Source organism: Zootermopsis nevadensis, unplaced genomic scaffold, assembly GCF_977971745.1.
Source record: "Zootermopsis nevadensis isolate Lab colony 2312 unplaced genomic scaffold, Znev_1.0 Znev_ptg000002l, whole genome shotgun sequence".
Taxonomy (NCBI): Eukaryota; Metazoa; Arthropoda; class Insecta; order Blattodea; family Termopsidae; genus Zootermopsis; species Zootermopsis nevadensis.
This window is the reverse complement of record NW_028259134.1, coordinates 12,449,367-12,475,173: the sequence shown is the minus strand read 5'-3', so window position 1 is coordinate 12,475,173 and position 25,807 is coordinate 12,449,367. Positions and strand designations below refer to the sequence as shown.

Here is a 25,807-nt window from a genome sequence, read left to right as displayed (position 1 = left end):
CCTAGTGTCAAGCTTTAAAATATTAGACAGGTGGTTACAGAAAAAAAAAACTCTTAAAGGTCATCTACTCTTCCTGAAAAACACTCGACAGAAATTAGCATATATTAGTTTCTATTACAGCTACTTAACCACATCGGTATTCAGTGTGTTTCAAATATTTAACAAGTTAACAGTTTTCAAGGAAAGTACTAAGAAGCTTGCTTTTTACGTTGTGATTACGACAGATAGAACATACGAAAGTGTACCATAAGGAACGTCTTATGGTAATCAGTATGTGTCTTTGACATCATGTACCACCTGAAACATACTTGATACTTGATACTTTGAAGACCCGTTCTTCAAGTGCCTGAGCACTGCGGGTCCCAAGTTTTCGTTGGCTTAATCTATAGACATTCGGTAGGACTCCTTGGACGAGTCACCTGAAACACATCTCTATTAGATGTATTAAGCCTGTAGGAACTCCATTTGTAAAGTATAGATACAATTATTGTCAATAACTACCAAATACAACTACCAAATCATTCGATTGGCGGTTATATTATTTAATGACACTGTTTTGGTAAATTGCTTATAATTATCATCCAGATTATTTAATTTACATAATAAGTTTTGATCCTACCAATACAAACGCAGAGGCTCTACTTTGACAGCGGCAATAATTTCGAGGCAACAGAAGGAAATAGTCTTTCTTCTCCTGCAGACAGGAGCGTCACTGCAGCGCGACTGGAGAGGAATTCCTCACGGTGGCAAAATTGTGCGCCGATGAGTGAGCGGAAAATACACGGTTGCCAATATTATGCAATGAGAAGGCTGTGGAGAGGGACACGGAGTTCAACGCCTGTTTGGGCGCATGCAAAGCCGGAACTCGGTCCCAAGGACGGCGGCGCACTCTACATAGGACCCTGATGGGTCCCACCTTCTTCACCTGTCCACATTCTCCACGTGTTTCATGTGGTCACCTCCCCTCCGCCTATGCAAATCTGCTGTACAGTTCAATGTGAGATTAGGAGAATGGAGGGAGGTAAAGGTTGTTCTGCACACTCATTCGGCAAGTTTCTATATACATACATTCGAACTATATTTATTGTCCTTAAATTAATCCCACATGAGCCAACAACTTCAAGCGTTTCATTTTCGTGCGTGGTTTGAAAACTGGGCAGATCACTTACTGCAGACAATCAGTATTTTCATTAATCCTGTAAAGACAAAGCCGGAGAGACTGAAAATAGTGGGGAGTAATAAAAGACGCTATATTAAACGGCGAAAACAGCCGTGAAGGTTCCCAGGCACTACTCACTCGACCTCTGGGAAAGGGAAGTTGACGAGATGGTACGATGGTCGACCGAAAATTTACAGTTTTTATTTTCACCTTAGTAGGAAGCAATTTGGGGAAATTACGTTAACATTTCGGGGGGAGGGGGGGGGGCTATTTTAGGGCGAAATTTTTGTGTTAATATTTTGGAAGGGCTGCATGAGAGGCGGGCAATGAAACTTGAAGAGATAAGTGACAGAGAAGAAAGTGGGGTACTACTAGCTCTTACTCGTGGTAGAGATAGGTAAAAATTTGGAAGTGGAAAAGGCGGGATGAAATTTGGAATAGGAGAAAAGTTGAACAGGGACTTCCTGTCGTCTAGATAATATTTAAAAAATCAGTTCCTACCTCAAAAAAACACAACGCGTCTCCATTTCAAGGCTCGTTTGGTAAATACTGTATAGGATAATGTTTCTGCCTTTCTCATTTGCAGACGAAAATTCAATGATAGAGTTCTTAACTGCTTAACAGCAATCTTGCGACAAGGTCAAGGCTTCTTTTTACAAGGTCTTGCAGTTCTCTGTCCGCCCTTCAATTAAAATAGTGAAATAAGATGGCTGTATTCAAAAGGTTTTGTTATAAACATCGTCTAGTGGGCTACTGGAACTGACTAAAAAATGGATTGCGGTATTTAATATTCTCTAATCGATTTTACCGTGGCTGGCAAATGTCTGTACATGAGTTGGGTCTCCGTATAATATACAATCTATAGTGTACGTCACAGGGCATGGAAAAATTTGAAGCTAATAAATAATGTTGCAGGAATTAGCTATATTTTGTTGTATGTAAAGTGGCGTTATTCATTAGGATATCTAGTAATCCAGAATAGTCTAAAGTCTAGTAACTGGATTTTTAATTACTGCTCTGCGTTCAACTGGCTACAGACTGGAAGGCAGGGGTTCGATTCCTGACGTATCAACATTACTCTCTCCACCCTGGTAATGCATGGAGTTGTTTGCCTATATTATGTCTAGAAAACACTGAGTAAACATGAAATGTCGCCACAGCAAATAACGACTATGTTATTCATTGTTCATATAGCGACTGTTTATGATTTGTAGGTTCTAGCATCAAAGGAGTGTAAGACTGTGAATGAAGAATTACAAATGAAAATCCCTTGAGTGGACTGTCTATATTGCCCAAGAGTTTCTTAAGATTAATTGGTTTTATGACCGTAGAAATGTAAATTTACTTGTAACTGTCCATGGAGCAAAATATATTTTACAAAACGTATTATCTTTCAAAAGGTATCCGTATTATCGTAGAGTTCACATTGAGAGACTGATACAAAACAAAAAATATCTAATCGTTATACCCATGGTCAAGAATCGAGCCCAGGATGTTCGGAATACAGAGCTGTAAAGAACGCCTTTGAAATCTCTGTGTTTCACCAAATAGATTGTGTGAAAGCAATTCATATAGATCAACATACTGTAGGGTATTTCCTGACCTGCTGAAGAGTGTAATAAAAGCTCCTTCAAAGCGTCCCCTTTGCCTCAGGCAACAACAATACATACGTCGTGTTTATGCCTGCCTGCACTAGCTGCATCGTACACGCACACACACGCCTACGCCCCTATTTCAGAGACAATACGAGTCACAGATACAGCAAGTCAAAGCAAAGACGAGACAAAGAGACAGAACCGAGTGGGGACTTCGCCTAGATCGCAACCCAAGAAAATATTAACCCGGATACGTTCAGATCCTAAGACGTGAAATTCAAGCTGCTTCTGTAGTGGCTCTTGAGAAAAATGTAGGGACTTAGAACTGCACTTGGCTTGTTTATATGCGCAGTTCGCAACTGAACAGGTCCGAGCAACAGAAACCCGTCTCACTTCTATTCGGCAGGTTCCCTGTTGAATTCTATCCAGAAGCACAGTCTACATTGACTAAAGACTTTCTTTGTATTTTACAGTCCTTCCACGCAAATTCCTGCACAGAGCCTTGAAACAGGCTAGGACAGATTTCCTCGCATTCATTCCACTTCACCTCAAATAAACTGGTCCTCATCTCATTCAACGCCGAATATTCTCTGCATGTGATAAGGTGTCATTGGATAACCAACGAATCGCCCTTAGAATACAAACTTGTAGAATTCAAATACTCAAAAATGAAAGCAAATTCTTTAATTAGTGATAAGAATATTATAACTGGCGAAGAAGAAGTAGGAGGAGGTTGGAGAATATTACAGAATAAGTAGTATCACAGGACATCTTTATCTTGATCCTGCTAAGGAGGTTACATAAAGAAGAATGAGATAGGAGGAGTATGTGACACGCATTGTGTAGGTCAGAAGATTTTATCAAAAGACCTCTACGAAAGAATATTTATAGGAATCAGATGCGTATAGGCGGATACTTTTAAAACAGGTAAATAAGAAATGAGGGAATTACCCAAATATTGATAGCTGGGGACAGAATCAAATGGCGAGATTTTGAGAAAGCGGTAATGAAATTTCGGATTCCTAAAATGCGGGAAATTTCTTTACCAGGTGAGTGACTCTCACAGTTTTGATGAAATATTGCTGAAATATGTTTACACCCACAACAAATACCTCGTCAAAACCGGATAAAGCAAACTTCTAGTTCATGTAAAAGACAAAATGTATTTTGAATATTAAGTAAGTAATGGAAATTCTTTGTCATGTACAGTAGCCGAAATGTGTAGTAGTGAAAATTACGGAGCGCAGTGCCGATACAACATTGACTTCGTGAATAACGTGGGATCGTATTTGTGCACTTCACTTCTTTTCTTTTCAAACTAATAATACTAAGTAACAAATTCAGTTCGTAGTGCAACTTTAGCAATGTAATGTTCTCCGCCTGGAACATTTATTACATACTTTTTGAAAGTTGGATAAACTGCTACATTCAAGAAAGTCTCTATCTTAATGACAGATTTTATTATTCATTTAATTTTAAAATTAAAAGAAGCGATTGATATCGAACCCAGGGACTTGTGTGTACAGCGAGGTCCCAAAATGTCATATAAGTACTATACGGCATTTTATACAATGGACAACAGAATATTGATACAATAGATCAACCACTGTCACGAAAGTTTAGAAAATTATCCTTCATATCATTTACGGAGAATGTTAGGAAAATCTACATTAACTTCACTTTTTTGTTATGAATAAAACTAGAATAAACACATTATTATAAAATTGTTCGTTATTTGTCACGCAATCTCACGCAAGGCATACCAACATCCAGATAACTCTGGGTTCTCATGTCACTGCTGGAACAAGCCACGTATGTGTCATTCATTCTTCTGTTACGATATTTTGTACTTAACGAGCCTGTCGAACATTTAAAAGACAATAAAAGAAGATCTTGTGAGGACTTTTGACGACTACTGTCACGCAAAGATACAGACTTACATTAGTCTTAAGTTACACAGACCATTATAACTTTACGCTAAGATGCCGGTTTAACTGATTCTTCGTTTATTTAACGAATTCATTAACTTATTATATTAGGTTCATATAGCCTGAAATTGTACGAAGATTTGTGAATGATGAATTAGAAAGGCACAAGTGAACAGGGGCAATAATACTGAATCAGTGGTCCGCAAAAAAAACTTAATTTCATATCACCTGAAGCGTGTAGTGACGTAGAAAATTAAATTTGTGCGGATGAAGATTGCATGCAAGCCATGTTTTAAGGATTATTATTATTATAACATCACGGATAGAATTATACACATTAAACATATAAATTAATTATTTACAACTTGAAATGTATTAAGTGACTGTGATATTCTATCTGATTAAGATATTAACTAAAGAAGTTGACTGCAGAATTAAGGACTCCTGAAACAATTAGCAAAAGCCGAGAAATAATTAACCTAAAAGAAACAATATTACAACCACAGATCTGTAGCTTTCGCACCTAGATCGCAGAATCGAAACTGATCTCGTATTCGTTCGCGTTCCTTGATTTTCTTCTTCTAATGGTATTGACCTTCCAGATACTACATATCACATCGCAGTAAATTCTGAGTCTTACAAGGCCGAGACGTGAACCTCCTTCTTCACCTGACATACTTATGTGATTCTTAGTAGGCCTAAATTAACCTTTAGAGACGTTCTTCCACAAGAAGAGTCCGACGTAGAACTTGTGAACTCTTGTATAATGAAATGCCTAGCCAGTTATGTACTAATTAAAACAGAAGACTGCTGATTGATGACACCTGGCCCAAAGTTAATATGATAATTTAGTTACGCATTATTATTACATGTTGTAGTCCCTCACGTGACATACCACCTTTACCTTCAGCTAATTAACGGACTCTTCGTGTTCATGATACGCGATGCTTCAAACTACAAGTTGTTTGTGTTTTGATATTGATAGACTGTCGATATCCCAGGTATAAATTTAAAGGTTATCCTTCAGGCTAACTTATCGAAAAAAGTTAGACGTTAAATGGAGAAATGATTCAATAAATGTTAATAATTCACAGTTCTGTTAGTGTGAATAAAAAAATCGATACATGAACACTCGAAACGCATAAACAGTTGACTGTCTACGAAAAAGAAATGCTAAGCTTTCACATACGTTTCATACGTTCCAACTGTGTTATTTGCTTTCTCTCACTGATTTGGTGTTTCCTTTCTTGCAGATACAAATTTAGAGTTGCAAGACAGATTAACACTACAAACTGCACAAAACTTATAATCTCGTTAACAAGAAATGTTGAAAATAATATTGTCAATCTTCATAAAATCTGTATTTTGTGACATCAAGCAGTTCATTTTGAACGGAAAGCAGATCACAAGGAAGTCGATAAACTTTTATTTAAGCCGTATGTGAAGTAGTGGTTTGCATTATATTAATTCAGATCAAAATTGAATTATCACGGCTTACAAATTATAGTGCGGATCATGAATAAAACCTGCAATTAAAATTCGTTAGTAGTTTCGGAAACAAAACTTATTGCTGGACGGACAGACGGACGGACATACACGTCTGTGTGCGTCGCTTCCTGACAAAAATAACAGCGTCATTATCAGTAGTCTAAACTTATACGTGAAAATGATTTTCAGGTAACGCAGCCTCTGATAACTTAATACGTACAAAATAGGCCCGCCTATATGTTAATTAAACCAACTGGCATGAAAATGTGTATCCAATTTCGAAACATTAATACGTTAGAATAAATATTTCTTCCCAGTAACGTTCAGTTCACGTAAAAATAAACTTCCATCTCAAAAAATCCTGTTTCACCGTCTGTATTTTACTACAACAAAACAAGTTCGTTGTGAAGCAAAAGACAAGGTCACGCAATCCGTCAGCCCTGCTGCTTCCACAAAAAATCTTAAAAACCAATACTTATCTCCTATACAGAAACAATAATTTGAATGGCTAACATTCCAATGTATAGTGAGACAACCTGTAGGTCTGAATGCTATTAGACCACACGAAAGTGTAGCGAGGGACAGAGCTCAAAAACTGTATAAACAAAAATATCTGTTGTGACTGGTAGCAGTTGTTATGGGGAGTTTCACAGTGCATACATTGGCAATTTTATTACTATATATTAATGTTAATTAACTAATTTCTAACACAAGTACAACTGTGATCACTGGTCGGATAGATTAGACACGTTTGCTGTAACTTACGAAGCAGAAGTTAACTGTCCCTCAGTTAGTCAATAAATTAACGTCTTCTATTGAATCAGAAGGTTAAGTTATAAAATGCCTTTCATATGGGTTAAATTGGCCCGATTTTAAGTGAGCAGTTTTATATTATTTTGTGAAGACAGAAGGGAGGAGTAATTATATAAAAATAGAGTTATATATTGTTTTGTGTGTAATACAGAGTTACATTACTGTGAAATATGTGTTTATTTATGATAATTACTCTGTAGTAAGGTGAATATTTCAAATTTTCCGGAATCTGGTTAATTGTTAAGGTGTAAGTTTTAAGTAATTTGAAATCAGTTTAAAGTAATGCGTAAAAAATAAGAAGGGTTTTGAATAACTCATCAAATGAAGATTTCTGTCTTCTGGTTTGTTGCGCTGTGAAGTCTGGTAGATTCATTGCCCTGATGACGGAGGCAGGATGACCTCAGAAACGTTGGTTAACATCTACCAGACTGCAAAGCGCAACAACCCAGAAGACAGAAATCTTCATACTCACCGCTGTGAAAACCTGAAATTATATAAATCATTACATATTACTCACTGGGTCCGCTTGCAGTTAGAAGCACGGAATAGGTGGTGTGTGCTACGTGCGTGGGCAGAAGAAACTAATCAGTGGCTAAGCAACTGTCCTACGGATGTGAGTCACTCTGGTGTATGCGATGGAGGGGGTTGAAGCTGATGGCATTTAGTCAGATTGGGTTAAACTGCTATCATATTGGAATGTAGGGTTTGGCATTAATTATTAACATTTCAAAAACAAGGTTTATTTATTTACCACTTACAACAAGAACTTTACTATATATATTTACTTGCCACTTAAAACACACCAGGATGCAACCCATAAAATTATACGTAGGTTAAACCTATCGCTCTGGAAGAAACATCAAATAATTTCACGTCCTCACAATGTCGTCACTACCATTATTTCAACAAAAAACAGACATTTTCGAGAACCTGCCAATGCAAATAATTTCAGAGAAACATAACGGCGTTGTTCGAATCTTAAAATTTCGTGTCGTGTACCATTTATTTTTAATGACAGGACTGACATTCACACCAAATTTAATGAAAATCGGTCATTTCGTTAAAGTTTATTACACAGTAGACATAAAGGCGTGAAATTCCTATATGTTCCTTGTCAATAACAAAATAACTTACTGTCTGTCAACAGAATTGAAGGTTCAATACCATCAACACTAAAGCCCAAAATTGAACAAAATCCTCACCTACTTCCTCCCACCTCCCGTCCTCATGTCGTACTTCCTTGAGGTCACAGTTGATCTTTCCTGCGTCATTACGTATTCCTGAACTACTTTATCTTTAAATAACTGCAACTTACGCGTTTTACTCAAAGCAAGAACTTACATTTTATAACCACACAGAACACCCGCCAAACACTGTAGAATGCAGGCCTACAACGTCCTATAGATTTTTATTGTTTTGGGAAGCAGACGATTATAGGATCGGAGACACCAGCTGTAGGAGGCGGAGGGTTGACGGATTCCTGGTGCCGTGTAATTCCCCCCGGCCGTGACTCCCACAGCAGCCCTGGTCCAGTGCTTGGCGTTATGTTCGCACGCAATCAGACTCCCAGCAGCAAATTCTTGTCGTGGGAACAAATCGTAAACAACACAACATGGAACTGAGACACGTGATTACTACGTTCGAGAGAAAACGTACACCGAAAGTAAAATTGGACTAGACTTCTGCTATTTTGTTCTGACACTCTCGCGTGGTGTCTGTGTATTCTGGGAGTTATCATAAAGTTATTTCACAGAGAACTTGTCAGATTCCTCTTTCTTTTTCTAAACTAATTTCACGAAAACATAAACGTTTGTTCATATTTGTATACTGTTGTAATAACAATGCATACAAATGATTCTTTAATATCAAAGATCATCTAAAAATATTTAAAAATTCAATCCGTCCTGAAAAGAAATAGTTCACCATTACAGCTAGTTAATGTTGTTTAAAGAAATAAATGCTGATTACCCAAAGAATCATATAAAACTCTTAAATATTGAAATACTGAAACAAATGAATTTGGTATATATGATGACCACTGGGTTATAGATGATTAATTAAGTACGACGCTATAAAGACGTATGGAGGAAATAAAAATATAGTTAGTATTTGAGAAATATAATGGACTTATTCGTTTAGCTGTATAAATGCTAGAGAAGACAAACTATATTATGTAAGCAAGGGCTTGCAATCTAGTAATTACAAAGCATGAAACATGTGTGTGGATTCGTGATGACGTATTAACGTTGAAACATGTAGCCAAGTGAGATTCTATTCAAATATAAAATGTAAACAAAATTTTTATATTCACCAATTATCTGATTTGTTTAGTGTAACCTAACAAAAGCCTAAGAATATTACTGTCTTGTAACATTATCAGCTTGATATTTAGTGTCTGGAAAGAAATGCGACAGGAATTGTTGACAGACACAAAGATTTCCCAAATTTATTCATACCCCATTACACTCATAAAAGTCGAATTTTTTATTCTCACCCAAATACTTTAATTGTTAAACATTTTCAAGTATTTGTCATACACAGGCCTATTACAATTTTAAAATGCATCTCAGATAAAAATACGGACGTCTCAAAACATGGAATCAGATCTCATAACGGAGTGCGCGCATAAGATTGAAGACTTTTTCATTTGACACGTAGCGACAAGAATTTTAGTATAAGCACACATGACCCGTACTGCTGTAGTTGTTTCGCTACGTCACGCTACTGATACTATCAGGCACGAATCAACGAATCAGTACTTCCACGTGTCTGCCGGCTAGCCAAATCAACGCAGACGAATTTCATTCAGCTGTAATATTATTTCAAAACCTTATATAATCTTTCGACTATCGTAACGTCACTTTTGACATAGAAACCCTGTGTCTTGAAGGCTGTTTGCTCCTCTTACGTTTGCCTTGTTGGTTTTTCAAAGAACATGGATTGTATCTACACTGGGCACTAGTCAAAAGGACCAGACTTTTTCATGCTTCCCGATAAGAAACGCTGAATTATCTTTGTGTGTTCGATTTTCACAAGCTGGAGATAGACATAATTACAGAAATACTTAAACGATGTAACACATGTTCTGTTTAATCACGTCAAGAAAATTTCTTTAACTCAAAATAATTTCACAACATTTCGCATCTAAATTATTACACATTCTAAACACGAAATAAGCGCTTTTTCATAAAGGCATAGAATTAAATTTAAATGTAGAGGATAATTTAACTTAAACGTAGAGTGTGAACATGAAATAAGTATCCTTTTTCGAAAAGGGCACAAAATTAAATGTAAGTATAAATTAATGTGCTGGTAAAGAACATTGTATGCTCCATTATGGTCTCTAGTTAATATTATTTTTCCCATTTCAAGATGCAAAAAAACTTACACGATTTTTTTTAACCCACTACTTCGGCTTTTATTTTAATTCTGTTACTAGAATTAAGTCAAAATGGATGAAGTTAGTGACAGTTCTACTACCATCACAATGTCTGATTAGGTAAAGAATATTCGGGAAATGGGGGGGGGGGGAGAGCAGTAGAACAAATAAAAATAATTTAAATTGTGAAAGACTTAAACCAATCAAATTCTTTTTTCTTTACTGACGGTACCAATATAAAAAATAAATCTCCGTTTTACTTAATTAATTAGAGTCAACCGACTTGTTTATCCAACATTTATTTAAATCTGAAAAAGAAACAAAACATCTGCAGGAAACAAAACAAAAGAAAATAATATTCTTGGCAAATAAACAATTCTTGTCTGCATCATGTAATAATGAAGTTCACCATTCACTGTTGGAAGCGTATATATGACCAACTGCAGCCAAAACTTACCGCCAGAAACTTTCACGAGCTTCTCAGCTTTAAAGCACGCGGTGATTTTAAATCACGCCCGTTGCTTCGTTTCAAGCCTGGCTCCAATTAACCGAGAAAAAGGATCATTTTCTAGTACAGCTCACACAGAGATCTCTCGTGGGACTCCAAGCTTATAAAATCTAGGTCATTAATTTTACAATATCGCCTTCGCTAATTAACTTTCTAGGGTCTTAGAACATATACATGTGCATAGAGACAAAGGTAGTATTAAACTTTTAACTAGCTTGGACTCCATGAAGGCTTTAGTTTCCTTGGTTACACTACGAAGTAATGTGGAAGAAATAAGGCAGGCAGACACGTCGCAGGTCAGCATTGTCAACTGCTCTTCGTTTAATTGGTAGTACAAAGAAGCTATACGATATACCCTCCTATTAAAACAGCAGGGTCAAGGTATCTGCTGAACACCTTTAGCCGAGAAAAGCCACAACAAAATCAGACTACTATTTATTTTCCTTATACAAGTAACATTATGTGAAGGGCTTATGTCTGTCTCTTCATCAGTGCCCAATGAAGTGTTAATATATCTTGATTTATTCCAATTTACCAGATACATGTTAATCGAAGGCTTAAATAATGATTTAGACGTAAATAAATATTCCCGATGTAAGAAAAGGCTTCAGATACAAATCTTATAAAACTGAAAGAGGCAAGTATTTTTAAATGTGTAAATTTTTTTACGTAATACAGGGTCTGTGTACAAAACGCGTAAATGATCACTTTTATACCTGCTGATCAGCGTATCAGCGCAATACCAGGACGACTAAGCCAGAAATGAATCTGTAAACACTACAGCATAAAACATATGCATATACGATATTTTCAACTGATTTGCCGGATTAATTTTCCGGAGAAATATTTAAAGCAGTATACATACGAAGAAAGAACAGAAAATATAATATGTCTAACCCTACGACTTCTAAAAATTGCAAAAGATTGCTTAAAATAAGTAAGAAACTTGGTCTCTTGACTTACTTAGTACAACGCAGATGGCAGATATATGAGAACGTTGCTGGGAAGAGTAACTGGATATTAGAAAAACATGTAAAGATGATGAAGCACACTTTATTATCACTTCATAAATTTATACTCTTCGCCAAATATTATTACGATGATAAAATAACGTAACACGTAAAGCGGTGATGAGAAATGTGTAGAAATGTTTAATCATAAAACCTGCAGGAAGATATTTAGGGGAAGGCGGAAGAATAAGAGCTCATGAACATGAATCTTAAAAATGTAAAGTATGAGAATGTTGACTAGATTAATTTTTCTCAATACTTGAACAGCTAAGCGACTATCAAATTTCAAATAAGAACGCTGTTGCGGAATTTCTTAATTTTCATAACTTTCTGAGTTTCAAGACTCGTGCTATTTGTTGAGGATGCAGACTCTTCCGAAAGATACAGTAAAATATGAACATATTCCATGCGTGTAACATTAAGCTCAATTCCTTTGCCAACAACTTCCGCTGAAACATTTGGAACTCCACTCCATGTAGGTAAAATTCAAGAACTGAGTCTGGCCGATAGAGGGCCGGTCCTGAGTTGGGCGATAAACTCAGTCTAAATGTTTCGAAACAGTTATTAAAATGTTGATATTTCGCTGGTTTCGATGCCGGAAATTGATTCTTTACGTCTTCTCAGGGTAGGCAGAACATTTTTATCACTACATTGGCAATAACAAGCAAGTTGCGGCAAACACAATTCTACACGTTCCAGTTCTTCAGTGCTGGATGCTGTTACCAACAGCGCTGAAGAACAAATGACAGTCATCGTAACTATGGCTGTGTTTTTAATATAATATAGACACCACAGCCCTGGGTGCAAGTAGCGATCTGATTCAAAGACTGTAGTGAAATTTGCTGAGTCAAAATGTTCTTTGTGTTGGTAGGCGTGCCAGTCTTCCCTTCAACACCAGTCAATCAGCGGGGAACCAAATGCTTCCGCCTTGTAGTCGGAAGTTGAATTCAACACAGAGAAATATTAAAAAGGTTTGAGTGGTAATAAAAAAAAATTAATGAAACTGAATTGTTTATTGTTCGATAAAATGGGCTCGCCAGTGACAATGAGAAGTGAATTGCTTCGAGCGTCCGATAATGTTTAATCACGGAAGAACAAGTTTATGAAGATTATGCATAATCATTGCTTATGCATCCGACACTTGGTATTCAAATTGCGAAGTATTGTGTTCTGAAATTGTGCTCTACATAAAGGGAAACACTTATTAGGCGTCTCTTTTGTCCCGTATTAAGGCTTGCTAATGTTGACACTAATCATGCCTTACAGCCGAATATGAACACGGATTATAAATTTTCCAGTGGTTTGAGAGGATTACCTGTATAATGGAATTAAATAGCCCGAAAACACGGAATTATGGTAGGATTAACCTCATCGAGGCTTCTTATAAATTTAATTACATTTGGGCAAAGATGAAGTCTTCTAACAAGATCAAAACATTAAGAAGAGCCTAATAAAATAGCATCCTAATAACACCATCGAATTTTTCTATAACAGAATTACTGACTGCTTATAACAATCTGCTGTAATCCCCATTCTTTCAAACTATCTACTATATGCCACTATTGCATTTATTTGCTTTCAGTTCTGTACGAAGAGCAATGGTTTATATGCACACCCATCCAGGAGATGCCAGGAACCAGGATCTATTCATTATTCTGTTTATGTAAGTGGAAATATTCTTATAAATTTTTTGTTACATAACACTTCATGACTCAATTACTAAAATCATAAATCATCACCTTTACCTGCTAGTACATGGCAGTCACTGCAATGTAATCACATTCTTCCCATAGTTTTCGAGAGCTGCTCACAAACTTATACGTCGCGGAGGCTGTGGCTGTGAGCAATAGGTCACTTATTCATTTGTAATACGAAAGCAAGAAACACGCTGCTACAGACGAGCTGTTAACTATAGTTAACCCGCGATGTACCGGATTATGCACATGTGAGACGAGAGAATGAAGGGGACAAGGAACGGGTCCTACAGGCTGCATGAAAATTGTCACCACATCAACACTTGGGTCTGTCATGGAAGCTAGCGCCAGTAACTGAGATACAATACACTCCCGATTATCCGCGTTGAATTACATTTTTCTGTGTAATCGAAATACCGAATAATGCGACCAAAAGTAGCAAATGCGCAAGTTTATTTACAGACATACACTATGTAAGATTTGAGGTTTTCACAGCGGTAAGTATGAAGATTTCTGTCTTCTGGGTTGTTGTGCTGTGTAGTCTGGTCGATGTTTACCAACGTTTCAGAGGTCATACTGCCTCCGTCATCAGGGCGATTCATCAACCCAGAAGACAGAAATCTTCAGACATACACTAATTATTTTTTAAAATTTACTAATAACAGAAAGGATTTTATATAAAATTTAATACAGTCTACACCAACCATTTTTAAAAAAAGATTCCAACACCTATTTACTAAGCAAGTAAAGACGACACGGAATGAGGTGTTGTTTGTGCAAATCGTAGAAATGGAAAAACATTAGCGCGGTGTAAGAAGTAAATTGCTGTGATGCAACAGTAATATTTTCAAGATCATCACTGAAATTATAATTCAGATACACAGTAATAATTCGTATTTATAAACTAAATAACTTCTAGGGACAGAGCCCTTGTTTAAAAGCTGATAGAAACACAACTAGTCATTAAGTTTCGGCCTTGTATGAAACACCGAGATTTATTATCACGTTCACAAGAACCCACTGCTGGATCCTGACCTGACCCAGACGAATATAGTCGGCAAGTGGTCTTTACCTTCCACGGTTTTAAACTAACATTTTGTATGCATTTTGAATTTTGCTGTACGTGTTACGAGCCCTGATAATCCCGCCCACCTTCATCTGATCACACCAATATTATTTGATAAAGACGACAAATTATGAAATATTCTCCAGTCTCTTGTTGCTTTCTCACTTGTTATGAATAACAGTATTCAAACAGAGGCGACCCTTTTTAAATTAACTTCTTTGGCATGAGTTTCATTCACTGTTTTCATTCACCAGGTTGCAACCTGTCCGAATCCTGTGGACCGACATGTGCGATGATAATGAGAGAGAGAATATTCGTACTGCCACAGCTGAGGGAGCTAATTCATGTCCCTCGTACGCATTATGTGTTGCTCTCATTCACTTCCACTTTCTGCGTGTTAAGTGGTGGTTAGATATCTTGCATAAAAATTTATGTTGAACATAATCACTCACTGCACATAAACCACCACACAAAAGGAGCCAGACAAAAGTCTGACGACTAATTGCTATGGGCATTAGCACGAAGAAAAAGGCATTTTCACGGTGCATGATTGTTATGTCGCTTTCACATACAATATAAGGAAAAGTATTTCACTGTGTCCATATCCATGAATTTTTCAGACGAAATAATTTATTTAAAGAAGTTCCATATTCTTGCCAGTTCTCCTAATTTAACTCTAGGATACACGATGTCTGTCTTCCGGCTTCTAGCGCCGTGTATTCTACATCATGTTTACATTTTCGAGGTACTTGCTGCCACCATCGTCCTAATTATGGATGCAGCATATTCCGCTGAAACGTCAGTAAACGTCTATCAAATAATATGGCTAAACAACCCAAAAGACAGTCATCATGACTTTTCCGGCGGAGGGAGTTGTCTTGAATTTCTTCTTTCTCGGTGATTGAGGATGATGCCACTCCATTGACTGCCTTTTTGTCTCCGGCTCAAAGTGGTGTATCCAGGTTTCGTCAACTGTAATGATCCCTCAGCATCAAAACGCTCCAACAATTCGGAAGAAATTGTTTTCCTTTGAATACAGTCCAGATCTGGCACCCTCCGACTTCCATCTTTTTGGGCCATTTAAAGATGTTATCCGCGGAACAAGGTTTTAAGATGACGAGAGCGTGATTCAAGCAGTGAGGACATGGCTACGTGCACAGGACAAGAACTGGTACCGGCAAGGCACACATGCACTTGTTCCACGCTTGCGTAAAACCGTACAAGTTGATGGGGACTATGTGGAAAAATAGTATGTGTAAATGAAACATTGATTTATATTGTCACTAAATTTGAGCCATCTTGAATAAATATATTCTGAAGAAAGAATGGAATTATTTAATGAGCGACCCTCGTAAACATGTCCATTATTCGTAAAAGTCCTCGTGTTTTATCTTCCAGCAATGCACAATCTTTAATAGCGTAGTAATTATTTATATTTGCATGTTATGGAGAGTTGCAACAGTTTAGCCGATGATAAAATATACCAATTCAGTTTATTCAATTTGACAAGAGCTTAACCAGAAACCCTTCGGGGAGACAACTAAAGAGACCTAAGCACAGATGGGTGGATAATGTATCTTGAGGAAACATGTTGTGCGGTGTGATCTGGCCCAGAATAGGGTGCAGTGGCAGGCTGCCGTAAACACGATAACGAACCTTCGGGTCCAATAAAAAGCTGACCGACTACGAAGTAAACAGAGCAATTCATGAAAAATTTTCTTTGGTACTGGACGGCGTCCAAACATAATGTCACATACCCTCAAACACTCACCCTAGTGATGTTCGGCAAAGAATTCTACCTTCTTAATTTCATAAATTTCTCCAACTTCCTGCTATTTGCTCTCCCGAAAGACAAATACTCTCGTCAGGACCGTTTTATCAAACACTTTCAATCTATTTTCTTCCCTCAGGATGAGAACCTAAGCTTTACACCAATACGTTAAAACACTTGTTAATTTTTGTAACAATTTCCTCTTTATACATTGGAACTAATTAAGAAATTGCTTTATTTACTGTTGCACTGTTGATGACACGGAATACCCAGTACCTCGAGGTTTCAGTAGCTTCTCGCTGTTTAAAACACGACAAACTCCACCGGTTAACCAAGAGACAGTTGCCTTAGGTCATGGATAATTTATATTGGCTCCTGGAAGTCTGCCTTGCGTTTGACGATGCTGCTGGACCAGTCCATGGGCGACACGGGCCGGCAGACGTGGTGGCATCGTCACGACAAGTAGACAATATCCTGTGAGTGACTGATTGATAAACCAAGGTTTAGAGACCAACTCTGCGTCGCATGTTCGGCTGAGTCGCATTTCGACCCGGTGGTCTCTTTCGTAAGCTCCGAATCTGGGGATCCGACATTCACTACGTTCGTTCGATGGGAACATGAGAGCCGAGTGTTGTGGCGGGCTATGGACTGCACTCAGTGGCGCCGAAATATTTCCGTGTAATAACTAGCTCTCATGTTCAGTAGCAACTGAATTCAAATGGCTGCATGAAAACCAACTACAGTGGTTTTCCTCAATACCTCCGATAAATGTTCACATACTGTATTAAAATAGGTCATAACCACTTCCTTCCACTCCCCTTTCAATTTATCATTCAGTTCATCCAAGCTTAAATTATAAAATCAACTTTGATATTAGTTTCGTTTTACGTTCATTTGGTACAGATAAGCAGACATAGGTCTATATATAGGATAACCTTTAAACAATTAATATTTTTTTTCAACTCTCTTTAATTCATTTTGTGTTTCTCTTCAGAGAAAAATGCTATTACAGTTATTTATGGAAATAAGACGAAGGTACAATTTATGTTCTTCTCGGATACAGCAATGGACGACTTTCGAAAGAAATCAAAGCTCACAAAGTTTCTAAGTTTAAAACTAGACATTATAGACACACTATAGTAAAATGTACAATACAGAGAGTAGCACACAAGTGGATAATCAGCTGAAATGTACTGCAGTAGTTTCATGAACATGAACAACTGTTAGCTGTTACAATAAAACCTTTTCAAGTAAACAGTCACTACTTGACGTCTTCCATTCTCTTTCGATGAAGTCGTAACGAAACCGAAAGTCAAAATACGTTACTTAGTTTCAAATTAAAGTGCATATTACGAATTAATAGACTTGTTCTATGTTTTCCGAGGTTCGAAACGGATATCAACCGAATTCAAGTCTAAAACGTTTCAACTTCATAAATGTAAAATGAAGAATGATATATGAACCTCGCTGTAAGTTTATTTAACAACGCTTTATCAAATTCAACGGTTAAATTCGTCTAATATGACAACAGGTAGGAAAGGATGTGAAAGGAAACATTAATGCCACACGTTGAAGTAAGACAGCCGTGTTTTATCCGACTTACTGACTGAGGACACTGTAACATCTGTCAGAATATACTACTTCCTGGCCGAGGATCAAATAAGGAATCTTCTGAACGCGAAGCAAGAATTCTAATCACTGAAACTGATTTTTATAAATCTGGGTTTCGTATAATTGCAATGCCTATCACAAAATTCTACAGTTGTATTGTGAAGAACATCAATCCTGAGTCGTGGACCAGTACGTTTAATGTCAGACGGTCGCCATACGGAAACGCTGCAGTCTCTTACTAACAGACGTTAATAGGGCAGCATTTCTTAGCGTCACTTCTTATTACATTTATGGAGTATGTTGACGTAAGTATAAACAACCACGGAACAAATTAACAGTCTTATCCATTAAAACAAGCGTGGCATTCTTTACATTTCGATATCTCTTTCAGCCTTAAGTTATTCTCACCGGTTACTGGTTACATATTAGGACTTGTCTTGATTAGACAACTTTTCATCTCAATTGAATTCTGACCACGAACTAGGGAATTCAGAAAGTAACGTAGCAGTACAGAAATAGAAGAAGCCCCAAACCCTGAAAGCTTCCAATGTGATTACAAAGTTTTACACATATCACTCCATGCTTAACGACGCTCTATGAACTGCAGGGATTATGCAATGCCGTCTGTATTAGCATGATGGCCATTTAATGATACCATAAGAGTATGAAAGTAAAAAAAAGAGTAAGTATACGGTATATGGTGTGGTGACATTTTACTTGTCATATAAATTTTGTTGTAATGTACAGTGGTTCTGGCGCTCCTCGTTAAGGCTTGGTTCAAGAACGGGAAGGTAAAGCAGGTATTCATAGATCAAATATTATCCACTCCGGTGTACGCTCTACTGTCACATGTGCATGCCGCTCATACTATGCAAACAGCGGAGAAATGTTATTTTGAACCGTATTGCTGAGAACAGCATTCGCAAATACCAAACTAATCAACCCCCACCCTTTTCCTGCAAAAAGAGAAGACAAATGACACGGAAAATATACAGCCTTCTATATGAATATAGGCCCACTCTTACGCAAGTGTTGAAGAAATGCCAAGTCCGTCAATGATCCAATTCTACGTCATCTGAATCCAGCCAAAGTTTTTACAATTATGCTTTTAAAATCATAATTAATACCAACGCCTAAATTCCCCAACTGTTTTTCCGATGAAAAAGTTTTGATATATTTTGCAGTTCTTTTTCCATTCGCTTTATAATATGTAATTAGAAAGTTCCAAGAAAATCAGAACGGACTGGAATGGAATGAGACACGACAGCTTCTGGTGTACGCTGACATAAATTTATTGGACAACAGCATTAATGCAACAAGCAATTTATGGAAACTCTGCCAGACGTTGGAACGGACGTTTGAACGCACGAAATCGCAGAGAAATATAAGTAGATCTAAATGTGCATGCTTTATGGCCACAATGAAGGGAAAATGATTATGAAAGGGTGGCTAATTAATCCTTTGAAAAGGTGACGAAGTTATAGACAAGGGGAACAAGCATAACAAATCAAAGTTACACAAAGAAATTAGATCAGTTATCATTCGGAAAATGCTTGCAATCACTGAGTTCAGTTGTCTCTCGTCTCTTACCATGAAACGCAAAGATTAAAATAAAATTATAATTTTGTCTGTTATTTCGTATGGAATTGAAACTTCGTTCACTGTAATCAACGAACATAGATGACCTGACTTTTCGACTCCGTGCGAGTGATAACTCGAAATATCGTCCAGGTCTGAGACTAGCTGAACCAAGGGGCCTAAAGATAATCATTCCCCCTCTTTTTTACCTGAAGACGGGAGCAGAATCCGGCATCTGAAACGTTATTTCATTATTTTAAAATTTAAGACGTTGGACAAAGTCCTATAGAACAATTTTACATAGTATAATACCCCATCATCAGCAACCTTCAAACTTCCAGTTCTACCGAGCGTCTAAACAAATTAACGGTTTAAGAAATTAATTCTGAATTTGAACAGATCAGGCAGCCTAATCCATAAATGCTGGAGAATTAAAAATGGTTTTCTGTTATTTAAAAATGACTGTCATTAAGTAGATAACTGATTTGTATTTAAACCTAGTGTAAAGACCGTTAAAAATTCAATAGCGTTTTCTCTTTTCTTATACAAATTATATGTTATTGTTTACATACAGATTCAGTATGTTCTACTTTAATATTAACACTGAAATTCTGGCCCCATTACAGACGCTGGACAGCAATAATACATGCACACACATGGTAGCGGTAATTTCTTTGTGTTTCCGGAAGTGAGCCCCCAGAGCAAACACACACACATACATATACATATAGTGCTTTTTATATATATATATATATACAATAATAATAATAATAATGAAATATTTTAAACTTCGTCATTGAGCTCAAGGCGATATTAACAAACGGCAAGTGTCTTAAAGACGACACGTAGGTTAAGTACAACATTCTGAGCTTTAGAAACATTGTAATTCTAAAAGAACACTTAGCTGCATGCCCAGTAAAGAGCGCCTCAGGAGACTTTTTTCATTATTCATACAACACGTCAAGTGTTAATGGATTATGCGCCTTCATAAAGTCGTTAAATATGCTAGTTTACTTTGTATTTCGTTTTGTGATTTTAACGTTTAAATGAAATAGAAGCGATAACGCAGTCTGAATGAAAGGAATGTGAAATGTGATATCTTTCGAAGTAGCTGCCATCTGCTTGAAGGAGATCTGTCCGGACCGAGAAAGAACCTTTCACCTGTTCCAAACGCAGTGTGTTATGATATCGATATAGCTACAAGTCGACGTGTTTGAAATGAATTAAGATAATTATACCAACATAAATGCTACGAGATTTCAGATAACGAGAGACGTGAAAGAAATGCTGAGTGAGACTTTACGGACCGAAAGACTAACTCTCTACCGACATGATTATAAAAGGATAGTGAGATCAAACGAAGCTCTGTCACAATGTCGCATTCTGTAGGTGATGGTTAATCCCTACTTCGAAGCTTCAAGGCAAGACTGGGAAAATTATTTCCTGCGGCGACAATGAACTATTTTGTGTGTCTATTGTGTTCTTATGTAAAGTAACAGTTCATGCTACATTTATTTAAACTGAAATTATGTTGAAGATTTCTGTCTTCTGGGCTGTTGCGCTGTGTGACGGAGGCAGTACGACCTCTGAAACGTTGGTTAACATCTACCAGACTACACAGCGCAACAACCCAGAAGACAGAAATCTTCATACTCTGATGACGGAGGCAGTATGACCTCTGAAACGTTGGTTAACATCTACCAGACCACACAGAGCAACAACCCAGAAGACAGAATCTTCTATCGCCCTGATGACAGAGGCAGTATGACCTCTGAATCGTTGGTAAACATCTACCAGACTACACAGCGCAACAACCCAGAAGACAGAAATCTTCATACTCACCGCTGTGAAAACCTCAAATCATACATGAAATTATGTTCTCAATATTAGATTTATGTAGCCCCACAGAGCGTGTCGTTTAACATTTAATTAGAAACTAAACACTGAGATCATCTAAATTAAAAGTGTGAGAACGGACTTTGCGATGTTGCTATCGTAACTCTAGACCTAGCAAATTATACGTCGTATCCCTTATAGTCTTAGCAGCCAGTGTAACAGAATTAAAATTTACTATGTTTGGATGTCAAACGCAAAGAAAAAACTATGTTGAATGAAGTAGAAGTGAAGGATATCTAGAAGATTTCTTTTTTCTTTTCTTTTTTAATTCAGATATAACTTCCAGGAATTACCGAACATGGTCATGACTGGAGTTAATTATTTAGTTTAAGTTCTTATTGGAAGTAGAATGGGCACACGCGTTCCTTTAATTGTGCAAATTAAACTTGTTTTCAATCACACGATGGAATCCAACAGAACATTGAGACATCACCAGCTGTGAATCCGAAGACCTCGTAATTAAAATAGCGAATGCAGCTTGGCCACGTAGCAATCTGAAGGCCAAGATATGCTGTTAGATTAATTATCAATGTGTATTCATTGTAGTTAATATAGGTTGCTTAATCTAATAACGGAATAATGCCTCAAGCAACTAATACTTATACGTTTTAAGTGGGAATATATCGGTTGTTCCAATCTGCGCCTGCCTTCTGAAGACCCAGAAGTGCTGTCTTATGTGTAAGAGCAACTTTTTCCTCCTTATAATTTTATTTTAAATCGTTGTTCATAAACTGTTATATTAACCTGATACTGTGCATTCAAATTAAATCAATAAGTATATAAGGAAAGGTCTTAGAATAAATGTTAGTATACTATTAAAGAAATACCGCAAACATTTAGAACATCTATTTTCAAATAAAAAAATTATACAATTTCATCCGGTGACATTCATAATTTCCAAATTATATAAACAGCCAAATTATCTGACAAATGCAGCCGTCGAAATACGTATGTCAGTGGATCCATCTGTATCGAACATTAGCACTATTCACATTTACAGGCAGAGAGATTCTTTTTAGTTTTGGAATGTATGGTATTATGAAGCAAGAATAATGAAACTATAAAATACAATTTTGTAATGCAGTGCCAAAAAACCTAAGAAGGAAGAAGGGACAGGATGCTGGAGAAGCTATTTTATTCGTATTTATGATGAAATATTATTAGGATGATTAAGAATGATAAATGGAAGGGGCGTTGGATAGACAGGAAATTTATAGTTTATATTTCACCTCCGCTTTAGAAGGGGCCAAAATTCATTACCTAAACTACCAAAATAATGGTCATATTCGCTCTTAACACAATCCATGGCTCATCGCATTTCATATATCCAAGTGTTCTAATTTTGGCCTTCCGGAATTTGAAGTTTAACTTGACTTTCGTTTCTCCGAAACCTCTCCTAATCTCTCCCACCACAGGAATTATTTCCAATCACCGTCTCAGTATTGTCATTATCTAACGCAATCAGAGGAACAGATTTGCATCTGCCGAAGAAAGCACAGAGTAGAATCCTTGGTTATTATGGAGATGAGCGGGGTCTACTGCCCAGAGATATTCCAGCCACGGAGAGGAGCACACCCCTCACAACCTCCCGATCCCTGCCCCCTCTAACGAGATTACAATCTTCACCCAAGTGCACAAAAGATTATGTTTCATCGCTAACTACGAGGAAAAATGAACTAAATCTCCTCTCCGAACAAGCACCGCTAAAGTGTCTTTCATATTAAATATTACAACGAAGTACCTGCCACTAATGGTCATAAATGAAGTAATTTTATTAACATTATTAAAGCACGCCTAATCTTCAAAATTAATTAAAATTAATGTTTTGGTGCTTTACGAGCAGAAAAAGGAAAGCAGTCGGTATATTTATAGAGATAAATGTAGGTTAATTTTATTATTTTTTTCCTGGTCTTGTATTGTGGTTAGCTTGTACACTTATGATCTGTCTGAATATTTCTCATTATGCTTTAATTCACACGAAAATCGCAGGAAGCAACATCTCTTAATTAGGAACTAACCAGTAAGGAGATGACGTTGACAAATAGCTGATAGCTTCAGCGTTTACCTATTTAGTAAATATTTTAAGTTTATTTAACAACAATAAAAAACTGTTTCACCAATGTGAAAACCAGTTAGTGCTGAAACATTTATGTCTGCGTCCCATCTCACTAGAATTCAATATATTTCAAATTACACTCTGATTTGTTTAGCTGTCATTTTCCAGTTTCATGACACGAAATTAAATCTAAGTCGTTCCTATAGCCTACAATCCACACAACAAAGTCCTCACTCGTGGCAATTTTATAAAAATTGTCTAATTACTATTGAAGCAGTTTTCTTCAAACTCAGCAATACTAATCCAAATTTGGTTTCTACAAAGACATTGAAGACAGCTATAAAATTACTTCCGGAAGATAGCTGTCTCGTGGGTTGTAGCTCCGTGTTGTCTGGTATATGTTTACCGACGTTTCAGTGGGGTTGCTGTCTCGATCATCGGTCCAATAGTCATCGCACTTATGTCGGAGAAAGCAAGCACCTCGGAAACGTCGGTAAACATATACCAGACTACACGGCAGTGCAACTCAGGAGACGTGATATGTCCTTACACACCGCCGTAAGAACCTCAAATCTACCAGACTTATTTCCATTTTGCATTGAATTGCAGATACTGTTCCAGTGTTTTTAATAGTTCGAACTCCGTAACGAACGGAGATAGAGAAGAGGAGAGTAACACATAATCCAAATAAAAAAATCGGATTTAACCAACCGTGTAGTACTCTCTACTCCTCCACCATCATCTACTTAGAACTGTCTGCATATTTGACATGCTGTGCTCCCACGGTCCTCACCCCCACCTCACTACTTCACATTCATAACACACGCCCCCCGTGGAGAACACTACGCCACTCTACAGAGTTTCCATACATGAATTTCTAATGATTTGACTTCTTTGGTTTTTATCTACGAGCATGAAATTTATGCCCTCAAAACTTTAATAAGACTTACCTTTCATCTCTGTCTCTTCTTACCGTACAGTTCTTTTCTAATTTTCTTTTTTACGTATTAAAGACGCTTCTTTTCACGGATCGTCTTATTACCAGACCTCTGACGAATTTATAAGATGTCATGCACTTTTAAATTATCTGACATATTGTTATAGCAACGGAGAAGGTCAGGTTCTCCATTACTGCTCTTCAATAATTCAGAACAACACTTAGCAATACACTCTTCATTTTCAGGTGAATGTAAGAGGTATAGCCTATTTCAACAGTAAACTTCTGACAGCCAGAAAACAAAGAAAGACTGGCTCACGTAGGATAAACCAACAAACATGACCCTGGCTGAAGAGCGCAGCATAATTTGGGACGGGGGAGAAAAGGGTTATGACAGTGTACCTGACACAACGAATAAATAGAATGTCTAGGAAATTAGCGCGAATGAAAAAGAAAGAGCTCCGGTTACTGATGATAGAATGAGAAAAATTTAAAAAAAAAATCACCTGGCAGGTAATTCGAAATAATACGAAAAATATTTTCCCGACATGAAGAGATGGATTATGTAAAGCAGACGCAGAAGATTGGAAAATGCAATATAAAATATGGCAATGAAAAGAAGAAAAGCATATAAATATTATAACGTGTCCATCAACCATCATCATTATATGTAAATTATCATAAACAGATGCGTTTTTACCTCAAAGGACTATCGTCAATGTTACCTGTATAATATTTACATTTGTTCAATAAACAAATGTAAAATGCATTCTTTGCTTCTTTCGCAAATAACATACGTAAACGGGCCATGGTAATATACAGGGTGATTCAAAAGATTAGGGCCAAATTGAAGGAGCGTATAGAGGGACTGAGAGAGAACAACTTTCGAGTAGAAATCAATGTCATCCGAAGTTATCCTGAGTCGGTCGAGACCATTGAAGGTAGGGAAGTCTGATAACATACCGATGAAATAATCGTACTTTGCTATTCTCCTACTAGCTTAATTTTGTTTTTTTATTAATGTACGAGGATTACATTAGCAATCTTACAAACCAAATTTACAACAGGTGTTCAAAGTGGCATCCTCCACTTTCAATGCACGCATTGCAGTCACTATCAACTCACAAACACAATGTAAACAGCCCAGGAGCCTCTGTAAAATCTGACGGGATACGTGTGATTCAATGAACCTTTGGGTTCCATAAAAGATGGGGAATTTCTTGATCAGTTGAGTGACTATCAGCTTCTAAAGAAGGACTCTTTCCCATGTAGTAGGTTAGTTGCAATAATTCTTATCGTGTTGGTGCCACGCGTCATT

General features: G+C 37.0%; 1 protein-coding gene across 3 annotated transcripts in view; it reads right to left on the bottom strand.

The window, feature by feature from the left end:
- Positions 1-25,807, bottom strand: part of dysf (neuronal PAS domain protein dysfusion) — a 379,409-nt gene that overhangs the window by 146,508 nt on the left and 207,094 nt on the right. Inside the window, exon 1 of one of the 3 annotated variants that reach the window (XM_087349758.1) lies at positions 7,501-7,581. The exons of the other annotated variants lie outside the window; for them this stretch is intronic. Within the exon in view, the coding sequence (XP_087205884.1) occupies position 7,501 (1 nt within the window). The 5' untranslated portion in view covers positions 7,502-7,581. Of the gene's footprint in view, positions 1-7,500; positions 7,582-25,807 lie in introns of those variants that run through there. 3 annotated transcript variants of the gene reach the window in all.